This window comes from Grammomys surdaster, unplaced genomic scaffold (assembly GCF_004785775.1).
Source record: "Grammomys surdaster isolate TR1022 unplaced genomic scaffold, NIH_TR_1.0 241, whole genome shotgun sequence".
NCBI lineage: Eukaryota > Metazoa > Chordata > Mammalia > Rodentia > Muridae > Grammomys > Grammomys surdaster.
The window spans coordinates 3,337,463-3,360,077 of NW_021604686.1; the positions used below are offsets into that span (position 1 = coordinate 3,337,463).

General features: G+C 37.6%; 1 protein-coding gene across 1 annotated transcript in view; it reads right to left on the reverse strand.

Moving 5' to 3' along the window:
• Positions 1 to 22,615, reverse strand: part of Neo1 (neogenin 1) — a 108,394-nt gene that overhangs the window by 63,340 nt on the left and 22,439 nt on the right. The window contains exons 6-7 of the mRNA XM_028774445.1: positions 13,634 to 13,788; positions 11,956 to 12,076 (exon numbers count right to left, since the gene is read on the reverse strand). Of these exons, the coding sequence (XP_028630278.1) occupies positions 11,956 to 12,076; positions 13,634 to 13,788 (276 nt within the window). The remainder of the gene's footprint in view (positions 1 to 11,955; positions 12,077 to 13,633; positions 13,789 to 22,615) is intronic.

Consider the following 22,615-nt stretch of genomic DNA (forward strand, 5'->3'; position numbering starts at 1 on the left):
AGAGAGAGAGAGAGAGAGAGAGAGAGAGAGAGAGAGAGAGAGAGAGAGAATATGAATAGATTTGAGTAGGTGAGGAGGTGGAGAGGACCTGGGAAGAGCTGGTGAAGCAGAACTCTTAATCAGAATGAATCATATAAAAACATTTCAGTAAGAAAAACCTGAAACAAAATCCTAAAATAAATAAAAATAAAAGATAATGAAAACAAATGCATTAGAAGGCAATTCTAAATATTTTTCTAGAAATGAACGGGCAGCAGGGGATTTATACAGTGGAGGCCTAAGAGGAGGAAACAGACTACGACATCGTAAAGCATTCTAGGACCTAAAGAAACGCAAATCTTTACATTTTAAAATGCTGTTGGATGGCAGGATCATGTCAACTGCACACACGGAAAGAGACGTGGACAAAGCACACCATAAAAATCTCAATGGAAGAACAGGTCAAAACAGGTTTCCAGAGAAGGAAGGGGCAACGTAAAAGGATGGGCTGAATGGAGCTAACGCCGAGCAGTCTGTTAAAATGTCCATCGCCTTAAAACTTCCTGCACATCTAGAGACATTTATATAAAATATAATCAAGCCAGTTAAATGAAAAGACTCCAGACAAACGTAAGAACGTAAGAACGTGGCCTCCAGAACGTGATCTGCAGAAAGGCAATGTGAGTAAGAGGACAGTGAAAATATAACAGACTCACCTGGAGAGAGGAAAGACCAGATTAACCCTAAGTGTGTTGTAAAAAAAAAAAATTGTCTATGTCACAATTTTAAGAACAGCTTAATGATAAAGCAGAGGAAACAAATTAAGATAGCAGAAACACTGTTAGTAAGTAAAAAGCTATCTAGAGTTGAGAATCATCAAAGAAAATGACAAAGTTTGATAATGGTACAGAAAATATATGGCCAACAATGTAATTAAGAGAAAACTGACACTGATCTAAGTAGGACTGAAGGCAAAATGACTGACTGGTCAAGAGAGAACAAGTGGTTCCTGATGTTAAAAAACAACCTGCATTTTCTTGATCTTGAGATGCACTTTCTCACTATTTTAACATCTGGAAGGTTGCATCTTAGAATACTACAGTGCCTTGGAGTTTACCCACCAAGGTAAACTCCACCAAGCAGTCACCCACCAAGGGAGGAAAGTCACATATCCTACACTGACAACACAGCCTGGGATACACAAAACAGCAAGCAGTAGCTCAGGACTCAACGCATTTGTGCTTATGTTTCATTAGAAAGTTCTTGAGGCAGAACAGGTGGACAAAAATTGGGTAAAGCTCTACAGAATAACTAACAAGTTTGGTTTGATATTCATAAACCATTATATTTAGGTAACATCCATAGAGCTGTTATAAAAAACTGGGTATGTATTAGATTATGAAAAAATTTCAAATTCTGGTGAATTGGAAGATGCAAGGCTATTTTTTTAACTGGATATTTTATTTACATTTCAGATGTTCTCCCCTTACCCCATTCCACCCCCACCCCCCACCCAGGAACCCCCTATCCCATCACCCCTCCTCCTGCCTCTATGAGGATGTGCCCTGACCTACCCCCCCACTTCCACCTCCCCACCCTCGAATTCCCCCACACACGGCTTCCGGCCTTCATAGGACCAAGGATCTCCTCTCCCACCTATACCTGACAGGACCATCCTCCCTTGCATAAATAGCTGGAGCCATGGGTCCCTCCCTAAGTCCTCCCAGGCTGGTGGTTTAGACCCTGGGGGCTCTGGTTGGTTGGTATTGTTGCTCTCCTCATGGGGCCACAAACCCTTTCAGCTCCTTCAGTCTTCATTCTAACTCCTCCATTGGGAACCCCATGGTCAGTTCAATGGTTAGCTGTGAGCATCTGTCTCTGAATATGTCAGACTCTTGCAGAACTCTAAGGAGACAGCTATGTCAGGCTCCTGTCAGCATGCACTTCCTGACATCTACATCAGCGTCTACCTTTGGTGACTGCACATGGGATGGATACCCAGGTGGAATAGTCTCCAGACGGCCCCTCCTTCAGTTTCTGTCCTACACTTTGTCTCCATATTTGCTTCCTTGAGTATTTTGTAACTCCTTCTAAGAAGGACCAGAGCACCCACACTTAGTCTTCATTCTTCATGAGCTTTATGTGGTTTGTGAGTTGAATCTTGGGTATTTCAAGCTTCTGGGCTAAAATCTAATAATCAGTGAGTGAATACCATGTGTGTTCTTTTGTGATTGGGTTACCTCACTCAGGATGATATTTTCTAGTTCCATCCATTTACTTACTAAGAATTTCTCAAATTGATTGTTTTTAATAGCTGAGTAATATTCCATTGTGTAAATGTACCACTTTTTTTTTTATCCATTCCTCTGTTGAAGGACATCTGGGTTCTTTCCAGCTTCTGGCTATTATAAATAAAGCTGCTATGAACATCGTGAAGCTTATGTCCTTGTTATATGTTAGAGCATCTTCTGGGTATATGTCCAGGAGTGGTATAGGTGGGTCCTCAGGGAATGATATGTCAAATTTTCTGAGGAACTGCCAGACTGACTTCCAGAGTGGCTATATCAGCTTGCAATCCCAACAACAATGGAGGAGTGTTCCTCTTCTCCACATCCTTCCCAGTATCTGCTATCACCTGAGTTAACCAGATGGCGAAAGGCAAGCACAAGAACACAAGCAACAGAAACCAAAGTTACTTGGCATCATCAGAAGGCTATTTCTTTAATTAAGGAAACTGTTTACAGAGAAGCATGAAGGCTTGAGACTCATGAAGGAATTCATCATTAGAAACTATTAGTATTCTCTAGTAGTCTGAGGCTCAACTAAGTTGTAAATTGTGAATTTGGTACCCAGTTTCAATGGTTACAAGACAATAACACATTTCCAAAATGAAGGAATTCAAGACTAGCCAAATACATAACAATGCTCTTTAGTACAACTGCCAAATAGCCAGGAGACTGCGTAGGGAAGAAATACAATGTGACCATGAACTCACTGACACAGACAGAGCTGTGTATTCTGAGTACTTGTTTTTGGTGCAGAAATCTAAGGACTAGCTCACTGACTTACAGCTCTTACTCTGAACAATCAGCTCTTCACTGTTGAGAAGTAATCTTATGGCCCAAGGACACACTGGTTATCATTACTATTGTTATGTGTGCATTCTTGCAGTGAACTATTAGTTTAAACAAATGACTTATATAAACAATTGAAGGAAGTTATAAAATAAAATACTCCTCCCATTCTATGTGCAGGAGGGGTGTTTCAGTATCGAGGAAGTCATCTGACTCTTTCCTGACATTAAAAATACTCATTTTAAAAGGTGTGTCAGATGTTAATGACGCACCTACCTCAGTAGTGAGCCCCAGAAAAAGACAGCTTTCTTTCCATCCTAAATCAAATTGCTTTTTCCCAGATAAGCTCTCAGTACCTCAGAGGACATAAAACAAAATGTGTAAAGGCATTTCTACTCTCATCTATTTTGACCAACAAAAATATTTTTTGATTTTTCTTTCAATGAGCTTAATGCTTTACATTAACTCCAATCATAACAAATTTTCATGATGCTGCACCTGAACGAACATTAACATTTTAAAGATTCAGCATCAGAAGCCAAATTCTAACTTAAAAAAAAACCCCTCTTCATTATGTATAAAAAGCAAAAGAATTCAAAGAACCCTAATAATATCCTTTACAAGACTACTTTAATGAACTAAAATTTTTGAGTATGAGCTGAAGAGAAACCAAAACTTAGCAAAAACCCACCTCCAAGCCAGACTCGAGATAAAAAGCCTTCCCAACTACTTTACCACTTGGAGTGTATAATGCTCAGGTACACACGCAGAAAGAGACGCAGACATTAATGCTAAGCCAAATGCGCTTGCTTTCAAAACAATGCACACATTTAAAGCGTTGGGACAGCATTGTGTGAGGCAATAGTAGCACCAAATGTGATAATGTTAAAACAATTTCCCAACTGCATTTCAAATTTTATTATACTTATTACTGGTGATTTCATAAGCATGTATCAATTGGGAGACAGTCTCAATGCCAACACTTTAAATATAAAATAAAAATCACAATGATCCAAGATTGATACTGTGTGAGATCAAATCTGCAAGCATCCAGATTGTCGGTGATGTCTTTCCAACCCAAATGATAGTCTGCCAATTATAACATTACTGTATAATTTAGCATCATTTAAATATAGCTTCCAATTAAATAATATTCATACATACTATCCTTCTGGTATCTTAGCTCTGCATAACAGTCCTTTATGACAGAATAATAGCATCAAATTTAAGTTTGCTTTCTGAAAATTCCTTAGCACATCTTTAGAGTCTGGAAAAGTCATTTGCAGGGCTTTTTCAATTAAACTACCAAATACCAAAAAATATCACTGAGGCTGTAAGTTGCTACCTTAGTCCCATAAATTCTAGTCTTAAATTCTGTGAGTTTGGTAAAGATGAAATTCATGTTCAAATTAAGCAAACTATACTTTAATTATATGTCAACCTTATCTAAGTCACCTAAAACTAGCATGCATTATATTACAGCTCAAGCATAATGACAACAAACTTTCCTAACCCAGAAAAATAAGGATATAATCTTAGATTTACATAGCCCTTCTCCCGTTCACTAACTCAATAAATGATAGATCTGGTTCTATCTTCTTTTGTAGGGATATCTACCCAATGTTTAACAAATCAGGTAAAAAAAATTTTAAGGGACACAACGAAATGTTCTTGCTACAACATAGTTGAGAGCTTTAACTACCACACATAATTGGTACAGAATTATTATCAGAGACCTTGTTTTTCTCCTCGAAACCTGTCTGTAGACCTCGTATACACTGTGTTTCCTCTTCACACCTAAAATCTGCTGCAGTCTTCCAACTGCTATCTATAACTGACTACTAAAGAATCTGGTTTATAGAAGCCTCCCTGAGATGTTCACTTCTGTATTCACACTTCTCTGAGCTGCCTGCTAATCTCCCAATGCTTGTTCAATCTTTCTACACTTTGCTATAACTGAACTTCCTATTTTTTTCATCTTCATGTAACCTAATCAACAGAATCCCAGGTACCCTTCTGGGCTCAGTTAATGTTAGTGTTCAAAAAAACCTTCTTTGCCTTAGAAACCTGATGGAAATGATTTCTTTTTGTTTAGAACTTTGGTATGTGGCAGAGCTTACACTAGATTCTTGGAATAAAACCCCATACTGGCACTGTTGAGAATCGTTCAGGTTTAATACAGGGTGAGCACACACTAATACTACATGTGCCCTGACATTCCTGAGTTACAGAAGGTACTTTGAGTAATTATGAGTGAGGTAAACCACAATGACCTCAAGCCTACTTGGTGCTCAGCCATGTTTCCAAAATGAAGGCTGACCATCCTTGTTACTAAGTATAAGCACAATACTGAATTAAAAGTCTGATTTTTGAAATTAAAATGGAAGGGGGGAAAACCCCACATGAGTTTTGTCTTAGAAATATTAAAACTTGCTTCTGTAGCATAATTTTGAAGCTGAGAATCTAGGTACCAGTTCTTTCATGCTAAATACTTTTTAAAACAACAACGACAACAATGTCACTTAGCTGAATCTCCAAGTTTGTAAAACTAAACACTTAAATAACTAAAATCTATTCTAGCTAGATTCTGAATTTTTTTTTTCACTGTCACCTCCCATACCAGTCTGCATAGAAGGGTCTTTGCCAGATAGGTAGGAATCTCTATTCATGTAGTGAGTTAAAAACAAAAATCTTTAAACTGTGAGAAAAAAAAGATTTTTAAAAATTTTTTTCTTTGGTTTAACAAAAGTTTGCCTTTGAGACAGGGTTTTACAATTTATCCCTGGCTGGACTTCAACTCACTATGTACCCAAGCTGGCCTGGAGCTTACATCAATCATCCTACGTTAGCCTCCCAAATTCTCAGATTACATGTATGAGTTATCATGCCTGGATCAAATTTACTTTTAATATTTTAATAAATTATATTTTACCTTATCATTTGTATATGATTCGTTATTCATTAAAAAATAAGCTTCAGTGTCCAATATTTAGAGATAGTTGTCAAATATGCAACCTACATTTTTATCTCCCATACCATTGCTTTAGGAGAAACTAAAATTTTCTTGAAGTAGAAACCATTATGTGTAGATTAAAATATCCCACGTATAATTTCTAGTAGTTTCACCTGACTGCCTCCAAGTCTGCGTTTTGTAATCTTCTGAATGCCTGGATCGCAGGTACTCAGTACCACACTCAGTTCAGTTTGCTTTGTCAATAATGTAACTTGGATATTGTACTGGCTAGCTTTTATCTCACCTTGACACAAGGTAGAGTCATCAGAGAGGAGGGAGCCTCAATTAAGAACGTATGTCAACTAAGTCTGGACTATAGGAAAGCCTGTAGGCCATTTTCTTAATTAGTTATTGATGGGGAGGGCCCAGCCCATTGTTGATAGGGCTACCCCTAAGCTGGTAGTCCTGGGTTCTATAAGAAAGCAAGCCATGGGGAGCAAGCCAGTAAGCCGCACTCCTCCATGGCCTCTGCATCAGCTCCTGCCTCCGGGTTGCTGCACCGTGAGTTCCTGCCCTCACTGCTTTTGATGGTGAACTGTTATATGAAGTAAAATATATGGAGTTAAACTGAGTGAAATCAACCCTTTCCTTCCCAAGCTGCTTTCAATGACACTGTTTCATCACAGCAGTAGTTACCCTAACTAAGCTACTTTCCATGCACAGGTCCCTGAATTTTTTTTAATATGTTTTAAAGCACTCTCTTTTATTGGTTGTATTAACTTGGCCATTTTCAAATTTATGCTAGTTTTATGAGAGTCTATGTGTCTCAGGCTGGCCTTTAACTTGCAATTCTATTGTCTTTGTCTCCTAAATGCTGGAATTGAAAGTTGGTACCATTAAACTCAGGTAAATGGTAAATTATTCCACTTGAGGTGTGGTGGTACCTGACTCATGCTCGCACTCAGGAATGTGATGCAGAAGGAGTTCTGTGAATCTGAGGCCAGCCTAGGCTATGTAGTGAATTCCAGGCCTGTCTGGGTTATAAAGTGAGAGTCTTAAAAACAAAAACAAGAAAGTGCCCAGATACAGGAAGCACAATTAAGAGTCAAATTATACACTTTTTCTAAAATTATAATTACTAGTACAAAAGCAAAGGAATAAATAAATGAGAATTAACCCTTTGATCAACACTAACTAACCTTTGCAAGTAGTGTTTTAGATTTAAAATATTCCACTACTGACTAATGATTTCTTGCTACGTAGCCAACTTTTAATCATGCCAAGCTTTTAGTCACTTTTTCCAGAACATCTATCATTCAGTAACCTCAGAAATATATGGAATTTTTGACAGATATTTCAGTCAAATAAAATGAAAAAACAATCACTCATAATACTCAGTATGCATTCTTATCTACCAAGGCCATGATGTCCTAGAAGTCATTTAATGTGTTGGTGATGTGTGAATTTCCTTTACTATAAACAAGCTCATGTTACTTCCTCTCATCGGCCCTTCTTCCCTTCTGCAACAAAAAATACTGCCAATTATTAGACCCGCTGACAGGATATACATCTAAAAAGTGTATTTCTATGTTTATTACATTTCAGTCTTACAAGAAAAATTAAAGGAAAATTTTAAATGTAAACAAGCAGGAAAGACAATGAAAAGTTAGCAATATTTTCCCTCATGTTTTGCTACCTTTAATATATCTGTATCTGTCTGTCCATCCACCCATCTATCTAACTGAGATATATTCTCCCTGTGAAGTCCCAGATTGGCTTGGAACTCAGAATCTTCCTACCTCTGACTTCCAAGTGCTAAGGTTACAGGAATGTAGCCCCAACACCACCCTACTAAGCTGTACTAATTTTACTGACAACTAAAGAAAAATCACTCAACAGACAATTATTAAAAACAAGTGTTAATTTGAAATGTCATAATTCAGAAGTAATTCCATTTTATGTTCAATTAAATATTTTAAAAGTCTTTAAAACTAAGAGTTGCTGTTGTCAGATACGGTAGTATGCAATGGAACCCCAGCACTTAGAAGGCTGAGGATGGTGAGCTCGCCACTAAGGAAGAGATCTCAAAACAAGTTAAACTGCCAATAGCAACATCAAAACAAGTAACAACAAAGAAAGTATCTGCCCTTACTGAAAATGCAAGTTTGATATTAATATTTTAAATCTATTTTACTGTATTTTTAAAATTATTACATTTTGCTTATTTAACTGTGCATATATATGTACACATGTAGTGTGGACAGGCACAACATACGTATGAAAATCAGAGGACAGCTTGAGGGGATTTAAGGGTTTTTTTCTCCTTCCATTATATGGGCTCTGGGGACTGAACTCAGATTATCAGGCTTGGTGGCAAATGCCTTTACCCACTGAATGGTCATGCCAGCTCCGTCTTACATTTTAAATATTTTAATTAAGAAAATGTTGAAACAATGCTTCTCAAATTCTACCTACTAAGTCAGTAAGAAATTGTACTTTCTGATGATCTGACATAAAATGTCTCACATATTTTAGTTATAATTATGAAATTTCACTTACTGTTCCAGAAGGCCAACAGCTGATATTCCTAAAGGTCCTTACATTTTGGCTTTCCTACATAAATATCTGTCTAAAAAATCATAACATTAAGGGGCTGGGAAGATGGCTCCGCAGTAGAAAGCACTTACAGCTCTTGCAGAAGACCTAAGTTTGGTTCCCAGTGCCCATGTTGGGTGGCTCGCAATCACTCATAAGTCTACCTCAAGAGACCCACTACCTCTGGATTCTGTCAACACCTACACTCGTATGTGCATGCCCACATAGAGACACATACACATGACTTTTTTCTTTAAAGATTTATTTATTTACTATTTTATGTATATGAATACACTGTCACTCTCTTCAGACACACCAGAAGAGGGCACCTGATTCCAGTACAGATGGTTGTGAACCACCCTGTGGTTGTTGGGAATTGAACTCAGAACCTCTGGAAGAGCAGTCAGTGCTCTTAACCACTTAGTGATAAAAAAAATTAATGTTTAGACATTTAAAACATTAAAAGCCAGGTATGGTGGCAAATGTTTCTTATAGTTCTAATCTTGAGAGATTGAAGAGGATCACATTAAGCCAAGGAATTTGATACCTGGGTAAAATGTGAGACATGTACCACCTTCCCCATCTCGTAAACAGGGGCTGGAGATCCAGCTCAGGGGTTAAAAGGACTTGCTCTTGCAGAGGACCAGGTTCAATTCCCCACACCCACAACAAGCAGCTCACAATCACCTATAAGTCTAATTCCAAGGAATTTGAAGCCTAGCCTCCAAGGGCACATGGATAAGCTTGCACACATACATACAAATAAATTATTTTTTAAGCAAATAAAAAATAAAATGCAAAAATAGGACACAAATTTAATAAACATGGGACTTATATCCTTCTAATAAACCATGACTTGCCAGGGTATCATTAATATGATTATAAAAAATATGATTCCCAAAGCCCATAAATATTCTCAAAATCAGAGAAAAACATATACTATTAATAAAATTATACCACCAAAACATTCAGATAAAAGCTCTGTAAGATTCTCCTAACACAGCCATCCATTTACACTGGCAAGTGCAATTTATAGTAGTAATCACAAACACAAGCTCAAGCCCCAGTGCTTAGGCGGACATGAATACACTAAATACTTCTAAAGTTTACTAGGAAAACCATTGCCACTGTACAGCAAACACACAAGCAAACCTGTCTACCAAACTCATTCAGCTGGTGCACAATTCAGTACATTTTATTTTTACAAACTTGAAAGTTGTTAAAATTCAAGAAAGGTAATCCCAGTAGAAATGCAGGGTGAAAAAAAGCTGTCCAGATATTTTACACCTTTTACGACATTATTTCAAGTATATTTTTAAAAATAGCATCTATAAATCCTATATGCTGTTTTAGTAAAAAGACAATAAGGTGCCAGCTTTGCCATACAGCTTCCCTGGTCAAGCTATAGTGCTCAGAGGAAACTCCAGAACTACACTAGTACCTAACTGAATCTGACTCAGGAACAGATAACCAAAATGCTGCCTTTGTCATGCCTTCAGAAGAAATGCTCAAAGCAAATGAGAAGAGGGAGAAAAAAAGAGAACGCTTTAGTTGCTAAATGATCAGTCTTACCAACCTGTTACATAACAGTAATTTAGTATGAGAATATGACATAAAAAAGGTTCACTGTAACACTGTTCATAGTAGCAATAAACAAAAAAAAAATGACAAAAAGGACAACTTAAATGTAATTGGAGAATAAGTTATATAAACACACACACACACACACACACACACACACACACACACACACACACACATTCTATTCAACAATGAACGATGTTGTAAACTGTTAGCATGGAAAGATGTACATGGGATTATGTTGCAAAAACACAGGTTAGGAAACAATATACATATCTGTGTGCACCTATGCAACATTCATAGGAGGTAGGATTGAGAGAATGTCATCAAATTAATGCTTCCCAGTTCCAAATTCAGGTTTTACTTCCTGCTCAACAAAAATGAAGCCAGGCGCCTGTAATATAGTTTTTCTTTTTCTCAGCTGATGCACGTTACACGTATCAGCATAGACACTAGAGATACCAACTATAGAAGGAGAGGACTTCCTTCTTAGCTCTAATGTGCAGATTCTGAGAGCCAGCATTTTTCCCCAACACACAACCTCGTGGGTGCTTTTGCAGAAAATGCCTCTGGTGAGATACCAGCTTATGATCAACCCTCCTTAGACCCTAAAAAGTAAATTTGAAGTTTCAACAACAAAGCACTGTATCAACTTCTCTGACATCTAGAAAACCAGAACCACATTCTCTCCAATAACGTCCAGATTTCAGCCTTCTGTGAAGGTTTCTCTGTAGGCACTATCTTTACCCAGAGGCTACTGTTGCTTGTTATCTATGCCAATGCTATTTGGAAGAGGCATTTTCTTACTAGCTAAATACTTGTTACTCTCTAGAATTAACAACTCTGTACAATATTAAGCTTTCTTTTCTCAAATTACAGTGGTTTCCCTGACTTGACACTTAATTTTCTATTCTTCAATGTTGATTGAATTTATTTTATAAAATAAACAGGTATTTTTATGATAATCAGAAAAGGTACACTAATTTTAGTTTGAAAAATCAACTAGTACAAAGTAAACATTAATTAGCTTTCCTTATGACACAGAAACAAAGTTGTGAGATTAACCCAAATGGGTTCGGATAGACACTTGTATAGGACTTTTTCAGTTTTTTTCTCTTCTTAATATCAACTTTTTAATGTTCTCGAACATGTGTAATTTTTTTCCTTTTCTTTAGATTTTTAAAAAATTACTTTTATTTTAATTATTATTGTTTTTTATGTTGATTGATGTTTTGTCTGTATGTATAGGTGTGTGAGGGTGTCAGAAGCCCTGGAACTAGAGTTACAGACAGATGTAAGCTGCCATGTGGTTGCTGGGAACTGAACCCAAGTCCTCTGGAAGAGCAATCAGTGGTCTTAACCACTGAGCCATCTCTCCAGCCCTCTTCTTTAGACTTTGTGAAATGGATATGAATGTTCTGTCTGAATGTATGTATGTGCAACCCATGCGGTACACCAAGGGAGAGGAGAGGAGGGTATCAGATCTCCTGGGACTGGAGGTACAGACATCTGTGAGCTATCATGTGGTCCTCTGAAAGAGAAACGAGCGCTCTTAACTGCTAAGGCCCTCTAAGTAATTATAAGTGACAGGAATGACTTAGACTGCTGTCCTTTCTCTTGCAGCTGTGTCACAGGCGGGCTTTACCAGACAAGCTAGCAATCACAAGGCTGTGTCACGGGCGGGCTTTACCAGACAAGCTAGCAATCACAAGGGCCCTGGAGGAATGGTGTTTCCAACGCAAGCACCTCAGCTCACTGCTGGTCCCCTCTTACCATGCTCCAGAATTATCAGCTGGGCTCCAGCCTGTGCATTTCCGACATCACTCTCAGCAATGCATTGATAGAACCCTTCATCTGACTTCACCAGACCCAAAACTTGAAGATCATGTTCCTTCTAAGGAAGAAAAACATATAAAATTTTATGACTTAATTATTAAACATGAGTTTAAAACCTCAAGGATATGTTCTCAAAGAGAAGGAAGAAATATTGTTATTAGCATAAACGCTGCTTTAAAATTTAAAAAAACAACACAGAAATAATGATAAAATAGAAATGCTAATTTAATCACAACAGATTGGTTTTAATGTTAAGTACTCAGAAACCACTTTTTGTTAACATGAGATTACACATTTCAGAAACACTCCCACAAAAATGAATTACTTCATGACAGATTTATAAAATGACACTGTCTTTAAAACACTGTAAGTACTTCTGAGCTTTTTAATAAGTTCTGAGTAAAGACTTTAAGATAGGCCATTAATACCTATTACTAAAATCTAAATAATCCTATTAGTATGATATTAGAAAATGATAATATTAGTAGGTAATAATATCTACTATAAAATTAAAATGCAATTTTGACAAAGAATTCTTACTACATTTAACACTTTTTTTTCTCACACTGGGATCTGGGACAAGCCACTGGTTAGGTTAGGCTAGCCGCAGTGAGCCTCTGGGATCCACTCGTCGCTGTCTCCACAGTGTGGCTCTTCAACTCAAGGCCTTACTTGGGATTCTCCAGGAGACTGACCTTAGGCCTCCTGGCTTACGCGGCAAGTACTTTACAGACTGAAATATCAATCTAGCTTCACAGTTAACACTGCTTGCATTTACAGTTTTGTCACCTTCTCAATGAAACCTAGTCTGGCTCAAGCCCCTTCATTATCCTCCTGCTTCGTTTCCTGAGGGCTAGGATTACAAGCAAATGTCACCATGTCTTGCTTGTATCTACATTGAAAATTCCTTCAATTAATACGTGCAAATTAAATGAAGCGCATTATGTGATGATGTACTCAAAAGGATTTTTGTTGTTAGTAGTGTTAGCACGGGGTCACTCTTACTTTGAAGGGTATGTATATGATAATTTTTAAAATAAATATATAAAGTTTTGTAGGGTTTTTTATAAGCTTTTCAAAATGATTATCTTTCCATACTTTAAGACAGAGCTGGATATGGTGACATATGCCTTTAATCCTAGTACTCAAGAAGCAAAGGCAGGTAGATTTTTGTAAGTTCCAGAGCAGCCATGTTTACACAGTTCCAGAACAGCCAGAGATACACAGTGAGACCCTGGGGAGTAGGGAGAGAGGGGAAAGGGAGAGAGATCTGCTCCTTAAGTATAGCTGTGAAGGCAATGAGAACACGAACACACACACACACACACACACACACACACACACACACACACACACACGGCAGGCTTGGTGGGCTCTGAGCCTATTCCAGCCACGGATTTGCTATGTAACCTCATATAAACTACCAAAACACTTCTGAGCAAAGATTTCTCTACAGGCTAAAATTAAATTAGATTCTATGATTTTTTTCTATAACTTTTCTATTTCTTCATTTATAGCAATTTAAATTGGTATATCTATTATATCTTTTGATTATTACATTTAAAAACACTTGAAAGTTCAGAAATAAAATGTACGTCTTTGAAAAAATACTTACTACAATTTTAAAGTAATCACTAGGGATAACCACATCCCCATTCTTGACCCACTTCACAGTTGGAGTTGGCTTCCCAGCGACTTCACATTCAAATACAATATCCATGGATTCATGAGCATATATGTTAGCAGGTTGTTTCAAGAATTCAGGTGGCACTTTAAAATATAAAGGAAAGATACCAATGAAAATAAAGATAGGCAGCTATTCACATATCAACAAACTTTTAGACCACAGAATTCAGTTATTTGCCTATTTTTATAAAATCATATAACTATATATTTAAAATGTTACCACAGTAGCTTTAAAAATTAATTGTCTGATGGAATAATATTCAGCTGTAAAGAGAAATATTTTTTTTTAATTCACAGGTAAATTGTTGGACCTGGATCTGCCATGAGATTAAGTCCAAGAAAACTAAAGTCTGATAATAAAATAAAATTAGGAAAATTTACAAATAGTGACCAATCTTCCAAATATTGGCTTATCAAACTTTAACCGAAATGTAACTTTTTCTGACTCGTTCACATGCGAGTGCTGTATTCACATCACCTCTCCTTCTAACTCCTTCTGTGCTTACAACGAACACACACACACACACACACACACACACACACACTCATCTCTTCTTCTGTAACTGTTGTTACACATATATTTGTACACATATCCATATTACTGAACGCATTTAGTGTTGCTTGTATGTGCACATGTGTTTAGGGCTGAACACTTGGGATTGAATAACCTATAAAGAAGCTTGTCCTTGAAGAAAACTATTCCCCATCTCTCTGCAGCCACCGATGCCTGTAGCTCTTCATTAAGTGGCCTTGTGGAACAAGTATGGCAGGGGAGGGGTGGCAGAGGGAACAGAAATCAGTGGGGGCCATCTCTGGAACGAGATGGAGACCTGGGACAGGGAAAGCCAAGGGGAATTTATGGGGGTGACCATAGCTGAGATTCCTACCAGCAAGGAATGAATACAGAAACTGAAGTGGCCACCTCCTGTAGTCAGGCAGGACTTCCACTGGAAGGAGGGTGACATCAACCCATCCACAAAACCTTCAACCCAAAATTTATCCTGCTTATAAGATGTGCAGGGATAAAGATAGAGAAGAGACTGAGGCAACAGACAACCGATGACTGACCCAACTTGAGACCCATCCCATGGGAGAGAGCCAACCCCTGACACTATTAATGATACTCTGTGATGCTTGCAGACAGAACCTAGCTTAATGTCTCCTGAGAGGCTTCAGCCAGCAGATGAAGGCAGATGCAGAGACCCACAGATAAGCATCAGGCGGAGCTTGGGGGAGGAGGGGTCGTGGAAGAGTGGAGAATAGAATTGACTGAGCCGTAGGGGTCACGGACACCACAAGAAGACCTAGAGTCAACTAACCTGGGCCCATGGGGGCTCACAGAGACTAAACCAAAAGTTTCTCTAGTTCACTTCAGATGTAGCTGCTATATAACCCCTCTGGCCCACAGCACTCAGTAGGCACACACCTAGATCTAGATCTAGAACACAGCTCAAGTTCGTATCAATGGATATTTTTTTGATCAACATCAGACAGGATTACAGTATCTCAGGTGGCTTTTTGCAAGTCAGTTAGGATCTATAGCATCCTAGGAGACAATTTCAATTGGGCTAGCTTTGGCTAATAGCTCTGCCTTTGGGTAGCAGCTATGTTTTCTCCTAACGAAGAGTGAGCAGAGGTCTTGGGTAGGGGAGAGCTCTTAGAAGTTTGAGATCCTTTTAAAACCATTATATGAGTTCTAGCTTTAAAATGCATTTGGTGTGTTTCATCTCACTGAGGTCACTGTTCCTATGATTTGAAACTATCTTTTCTTTATCAATGGAGGAAGCCTGGGCTGGCTGGATGCACAATGGTCCTTTCTGTCATGACTTTACTGGTGGTCTTTCAGTATTTTCTGATCATTACCTTCACACTCTTTTTAATGACAAAATCAGCAATTATGTATCTTGATTTTCTATTAAAGTTACCAATTAAATTCAGGTCAACAAGTCTTAAATGAATCTTTTTAACTCTAACATTTGTAACTTTTTTCTACTAAAACTTTCTGCAACCAATTAACACTAACATAATTATGCATCTGTCTTATATTTTAGAGCTCTGCAGTCTGAGAAAAATGAGTGTGTGTATACACACACACACACACACACACACACACACACATATATACACACACATTGCAGTTTCATGTGGCAGAGGTTTTATTAGGAAAGAACATGGACAAAGAGGAGAGAGAGAAAAGACAAGGGAAAAAAAGAGCCGAAGGTGGGGAAAGTTTCGCCTTTTATCTAGGTTTTTTTTTATTGGCTATTTTATTTATTTACAATACAGACGCCATCCCCTCCCCCCATTTCCCCATCCTACCTATCTCCCCTCCTCCTTTCTGCTTTTATACCATCTTAATTATATGCATGTATTAAGGTCAGTTCAGAATAATATTTTTACCAACAATATATGCAGCTATTTGTTCTTTAGAATATACTCCATTAGGACCATACAGTCCAGTTACTATTTCATATTATTTGAATAACTTTCAACTTAGGGTATACCTACGTGTGGCTTTACTCTGTCATCTCGATATGTACTTTGAATCATCTGCATATTGTCCACCCACAGAAGTCATGCAGCAAAAACGTAAATCTACACAGACAATATTCAAACCATCTGTATTCACATAAAGTTTATCAACAGTTATTCAAAGATGGAAGTATGAAAGGCACATGAGAGAGATTAGCAAGAGGTGTCAGAAAACTTGGGAGTTATCCTGCCTGTGGTAAGATTTTTTTATGGGTATACACCTATTGAACATTAAGTTTACACCTTATATATGTAGTATTTTTCTTGTTTCACTTGCACAGAATATAAAACTTGACCCCAATACAAATAAGTTATGGAGAATCCACTACTGCCTCATTATTGGTTGCCATCTTTCCTCCTATTCTTCTGTAGAGAACAAGAAATGCAGGCGGGGGGGGGGGGGGTGGGGGGATGGAAGAGAGACTGAGGGAATGGCCAATCGATAATTGGCCCAACTTGAACCTCATCCCACAGGCAAGCACCAGTCCCTGACACTCTTAAAGATGCTTTGTTATGCTTGCAGCTGCTTGTATTCTAATGCTAATTTTAAGCCCCCCAAGACCAGGCTGTCCTAGGGAGGAGAGAATCTGCACATAAACCCAAGTGATACTGTGACCTTAACCTCAAGGAGATTGGGAAATGCCAGATTGGTAAAGACTCAGAGAGCTGATAGATGGGTAGAAGAGACACAGGAGTAGTTTAAGATTCCTGGGCTTGGGGTCCAAGGAGAACCACAAGGGCAAGAAAAAGGTGAACCGAGGAGAATCCACTGTGGGTTAGATGAGTTCAGGAAAACAGGCCCTGAGGGCTCGCCAATTAGAGTTAAGGGCAGCCCAGATGAAACCTAGTAAGTAATAACTCAGGGTTATTGACAGGAAAGTAGATTCTAATAGCATGGAGGGTAGATCTCTATACAGCTCTTGCACTGCTTAAGGCTTATTGTAACTATAAAGGTTGTGTGTGTCTTTTATCCAGGAATTGAATGGTCAAAGACAGGGTAGAAACCCTGGGTCTGGATTAAAAATTTCTACACCACCACACCTTTTGGTGGCAGCCCACTTAAAAGGACGTGGAAAGGGGAAGCTCTTTTTTTTTTTTTGGCCTGCCTTGCTTAACTCTGGCTACCAAGTTCATCTATACTGTCCCTGAGACATCCCTTCATTGATGCGAGAACCTGCTTCTTCAGGATTCCAACATTAGAACCTTGCTAGGACTTTCTTGGGGATTTCAACAACAGACTGGGACTGCTTAAGACATCCAGTCTCATGGACTGAACACCTACCAAGTCCTTAGCCTTTTGCTCAGGAGACAGCCATTCAAACCACAGTCTATAAGCCTCTCTAATACGTTCCCTTCATATATGTAATATGAATTCATACTAATGCAATTACTAGCTCATTCCATTAGTTCTGTTTCTTTAGAGAAACCAAGCAGTAACTGGGGGAGGGGGAATCATAAAAGAATAACAAATAGGTAATATCATTTGGTATACACAAAGATGTTAAAAACTAGGTTACTTATAGTACAGAGACCCTAAAAACCACTAACTATTAACTATGAGGCCTGAATAAATAAATGAGTGTTCTGGACTACTGCTTTCACCAAATAAGCAGCCCATTTTTACAAATAAAATCATAGTTCAGAAGTAGCCACACCAAGCAGTTAAGCAGTCTATGACTACTATTTTCTTCTAAAAGCAGAGCTAAGTACACCAGCAGGGCCATTACGAGTAACATTATTACTACCTTTTTTTTTTTTGAGTTGTTAGTCTGCTATAAGGTCATTATATATGATGAAAATTTATGTCACTGTGTAAAATTATATGTTGCTGTAGAAAGAGCCATGATAGACAACAGGAAAAAAACACACACACACACACACAAAGAAAATAGTATGATTTCATTTTAAGAAAAGCATGAACTTGTTTATGAGTACTTTTACATATGTAAACTCTAAGAGCAAAAGCAGTATTTCTGGTTGGTGAGAATAAAGGCGGCATTTTTTCCTATGTGCTTGCAGTGTTTATTCTTATAATCTGAAAAAAGTAATTATTCTTTTGTAGTATCAGTTTATAACCTAGGGAAATGATTTTGCAATTGCATTAGAAAACATTGAATAGATGTAATTCTCAAAACACAATCCAATGAACTATTCAAGTTCTCCTCTCCAAGGAGGAACAGGTGCTCTAACATCTTCTCTATCAATCTCATACTGGCATTTTTTTTATAACTTTTTCCCATCAATGAAAATTCTTCAAGTTTGGTCTACTATACAAAAACATTTTATTAGTTTTCCATATGCAAATTGAGGTACATATTTTTTGAAAATTCCACATAGTGACTGAAAAATGAGCACTTCAGCTCTCAGGAATTGAATCAGTCATTTGATTTTCTGTTCAGTATGAGCTTCAACAGTTGAATACAAAGCAGAACATTCATTTTTTCAAAATGTTTTGACCCACTTCAACAATAAATTCAGTCCAGTGAGCATTGTCAATTCTGGCAAAGACACTAAAGGAAGGGAGACATTGCAGAATGTTAGATTGATAATTAAACCCTCTTAAGACTGATTTACTTTAGTGATTAGCATTTGCTAGCAATCCTAAACAATGCCAGTGATAAAATAGTCTTCCTAACTAGAACACACAATTCCTTCTCCTTTGTCAAGATGACTTACTGATATGTCCAGAAAATAAAATGTCACAAATATAGGACAGAAAACAGTGCATTTCTGGTGGTATGGGTAGGTACTGCTTTGTAAAGACAAATGTGCTTTCCTGTGTGTTAGATCACAGCATAAAATTCCTAGTTGGAGTTGCTTAAAAACCACTGGGGAAGAACAAAGACTACTAAAGTGGTATTATATAAACAGAACTATACTAGGAATTAGAAATTCTGGGATTTTAAATTAGGATTTCAAGTATGCTTTTAAGTATACAATGTTGGGGAAAATCACTTTGCCTTGGAAGGATGTAAGGCATATGTGAAAATGTATTCTTGCTAATAGGAAAGATAATTTAGATAATTTTGAGGCATATTCATGTAATTATATATAACCCATAACAAATATGGATTATGCTATGAAAAGAAAATTGCTTGGTGTTACTTCTACTATAATTAAAGTTCTTGGCAAATCAAAACGGCTCATAGTTCCAATACTCTACTCATTCCAATGTTTTCAAATGCAGCAATATTCAGCATCACAATGAAAGAGTTTAAGAAGGAAATATAATTTGCTGGCTTTCAGAAACTTGGTCAATCATCAGATCAGTAACCATGTTTCTCTATGATGTTTTAAAAAGAAAAGTATTTTGTTAAATATTAGCTGTAAATTAGGTATTTAAACATACACTTTATTACATCTGCTTACAACTTTAAATACTTATAATCAGATGACTACCACTATGGTTGTAAGTTCTGAGTATCAACATGACTGGCCAAAGGGTGCTCAGGTACCTGGGTTAATGTTATCTCTGTGTGAATGTGAAGATGTTCCAGAGAGGGATGTTTGTGTTGATGTATGAGGAAAAGAACGGTCTGTCCAATGTGCACGGGTATCATCCAATCCACCAAAACCAAAAGGCCAAGGGAAGTTGAACTTGTCTTCCCCCTGTGTGTGCAGACTCTCAGCTCCTCTTGCCCTCAGCACTCCCTGGTTTCCAGACGTGCATTCATATGAACACACAGCACGCACTAGTCAGACCACTCACACTGCCACAGTCCCCTGGGTCTCTAACCACGGCAGATCATGGAGCGCCTCACGCAGCCTCCAGGTTCATGAGCCAGTATTTTACAGTAAGTCTTTTCCCTCTTCTTTATCTACACTTGTATTTCCTACTGGTTGTTTCCCTGGAAAACCTTGACATACTAAAAAAGTTTACTATATGTACCTAATATACTAAAATAATTTACTATAGGTATGGTTATTATTAAATACTTCAGTTAGACAAAAATTTGGAATTTATTTATAAATTAGGTATTTCAGATATTACTTAAAGAGAATTTCAATGAGTTACAGTAAGAAAAATGTCAAATCCTAAGCAAAAAATGGAAGTGATAAAAAGCTAAAACATCTAAAGACATAAAGCTTGAAATTCTATTAATATTTGATTTTTTTCTTCTCATTGTCCATTTCTTTTGGGTATCAACAAATAAAAAACTCCCTAATACAGGAATTTAAGAACTCTCTTTGATATGGCTATTTTACATAGTATCTACATAGGAAGACAACATTTTACATTTTACAAAATATCTCACAAAGGAAGATATTAGACTATTTTGTTTTTGTTTTTTTCGAGACAGGGTTTCTCTGTGTAGCCCTGGCTGTCCTGGAACTCACTATAGACCAGGCTGGCCTTGAACTCAGAAATCTGCCTGCCTCTGCCTCCCAAGTGCTTGGATTAAAGGCGTGCGCCACCACCGCCCGGCCTAGACTATCTTCATTGTCAACAGACAGAAAAGTAATCAGCATCACTAATCATCATAGAAACATAAACTGAAACCATACAGACTGTATGCTCAAACAAAATGGATGAAAATATAAAGACTGGAAAACTAACTGCTGGCTAGGACATACAGCAACCAGAATATACACTGTTGGCAGGAATGTAAACTGATCCTATCACTTTGAGAAGTTTGGTATACAGTAAGCATCAATTTAAAAAATCAGCTATTAATAAATACAACACAGATGAATCCCAAATATGTTACAATTTGTGAAATAAACCTTATACAACAGCAACAGATGATATGAATGCTTTTATGGGAAGCAAACTAATTTATACTAGAAAACTCACAAGAGTAGATGCTCTGAGAGTGGTAAGGGGATGATGAGAAGAGGTATACAGAAATCTTCAACTATGATGGCAATACTCTGTCCTTATAGATATCTTGGTTGTACAAGAAGGTGCAACTGATGGAGCTCATGAACAATAAATTTAGTGTTTGTGCATTTTAGTGTATCTAAATTTTATTTCAAAGAAGAGAAAACTACAAACAAAATATTAAATTCTTGGGACCAAAAGACATAGCTTTCTGGAAGGTGATGGTGCACGCCTTTAATCCCAGCACTCAGGAGGCAGAGGCAGGTGGATCCTTGAGTTCGAGGCTAACCTGGCCTACAGCATGAGTTCCACAGGCTACACTGAGAAACCCTGCATCAAAACAACAACAAAAAACCCCAAACAAACAAACAAACAAACAAACAGGACACGGCTCAGGAGGTAAGAGTACTTGTTGCTTTTGAAGGACCCAGATTTGATTCCCAGGACCCATGTGGTGGCTCAAACCATCCATACCTCTAGTTCCTGAGGATCTGATGCCCTCTTTTGATCTCCACAGACACCAGGCACACATATGATGTCCAGACAGAGATGCAGGCAAAATACTCACACACATAAATAAAATAAATAAACCAAAAACAATTCTCTTAAAATATTAAAATTCTGGATAATGATATGAATGCTGAATTCTTCTGGACAATTTTAAAAATTTATCAAAAAATTAATATTGATGGGGAGAATGATGGTTAGTTGGTAAAACAATTATCATAATTAAAAATAGCTGTAAAGTTATTTCAACATTTTATTATAAAATTTATTATAAAAATGTTCTAATATGTGAAAATGTTCTAACTCCAGTAAGCGTTTCAGCATTGACTAGTAAGGCTCCGGATGGGCACTGTAAACTACCTTAGAAAATCTGTGCTTTATGCAGCAGCTAAGAAAGTTTCCATGACTGACAGCAGAATGTTGGCTGATCGTCATGAAGGAGATGGGAAGAAAAGAGGAGGTCAATTTCTTAATGCAGCTAGAGACTTAAAAAACAAAAAAGAAACAAAATGAGCTGAGTAATAGGAGAGCGCTATGAGGCTACGGCTGGAAGACAGATGGTGGACGGGCTGCAGACACAGCTCCGTGATCACAAGCCTTGGCTGCTCTTTCTGAGAATCTGAGGTGATCCTCAGAATCGCCAGTGTCTCTAAGTACAGTCCAGAGTATCTGATGCTTTTCTGGCTTCTGTGGGCACCAGCCTCACACATAGTATACAGAGACATACATGCAAGCAAAACACCCATACGCATTTTCAAAATTTAAAATAATAATTTAAAAAAGATGATTGAAACATCGGCTGTAGATTAGTCACAATATTAACACTGCCATGAAAATGGCCAATTCAGAAATTGTCAATTTGTTCCCAGAAACCAGAAATGGAAAATTTTCTTCTGTGAGTAGATGGAGTTTACCACACTATTACAAACGCAACTCATGACCCATATTAACTGTTATCAACAATCTGAGATGGCAGGAAATACACAACCAGCTAATTCACGTCATAGCGTGAGTCGAAAGCCCAAGTGTTAATGATAAGATAGTAAATGT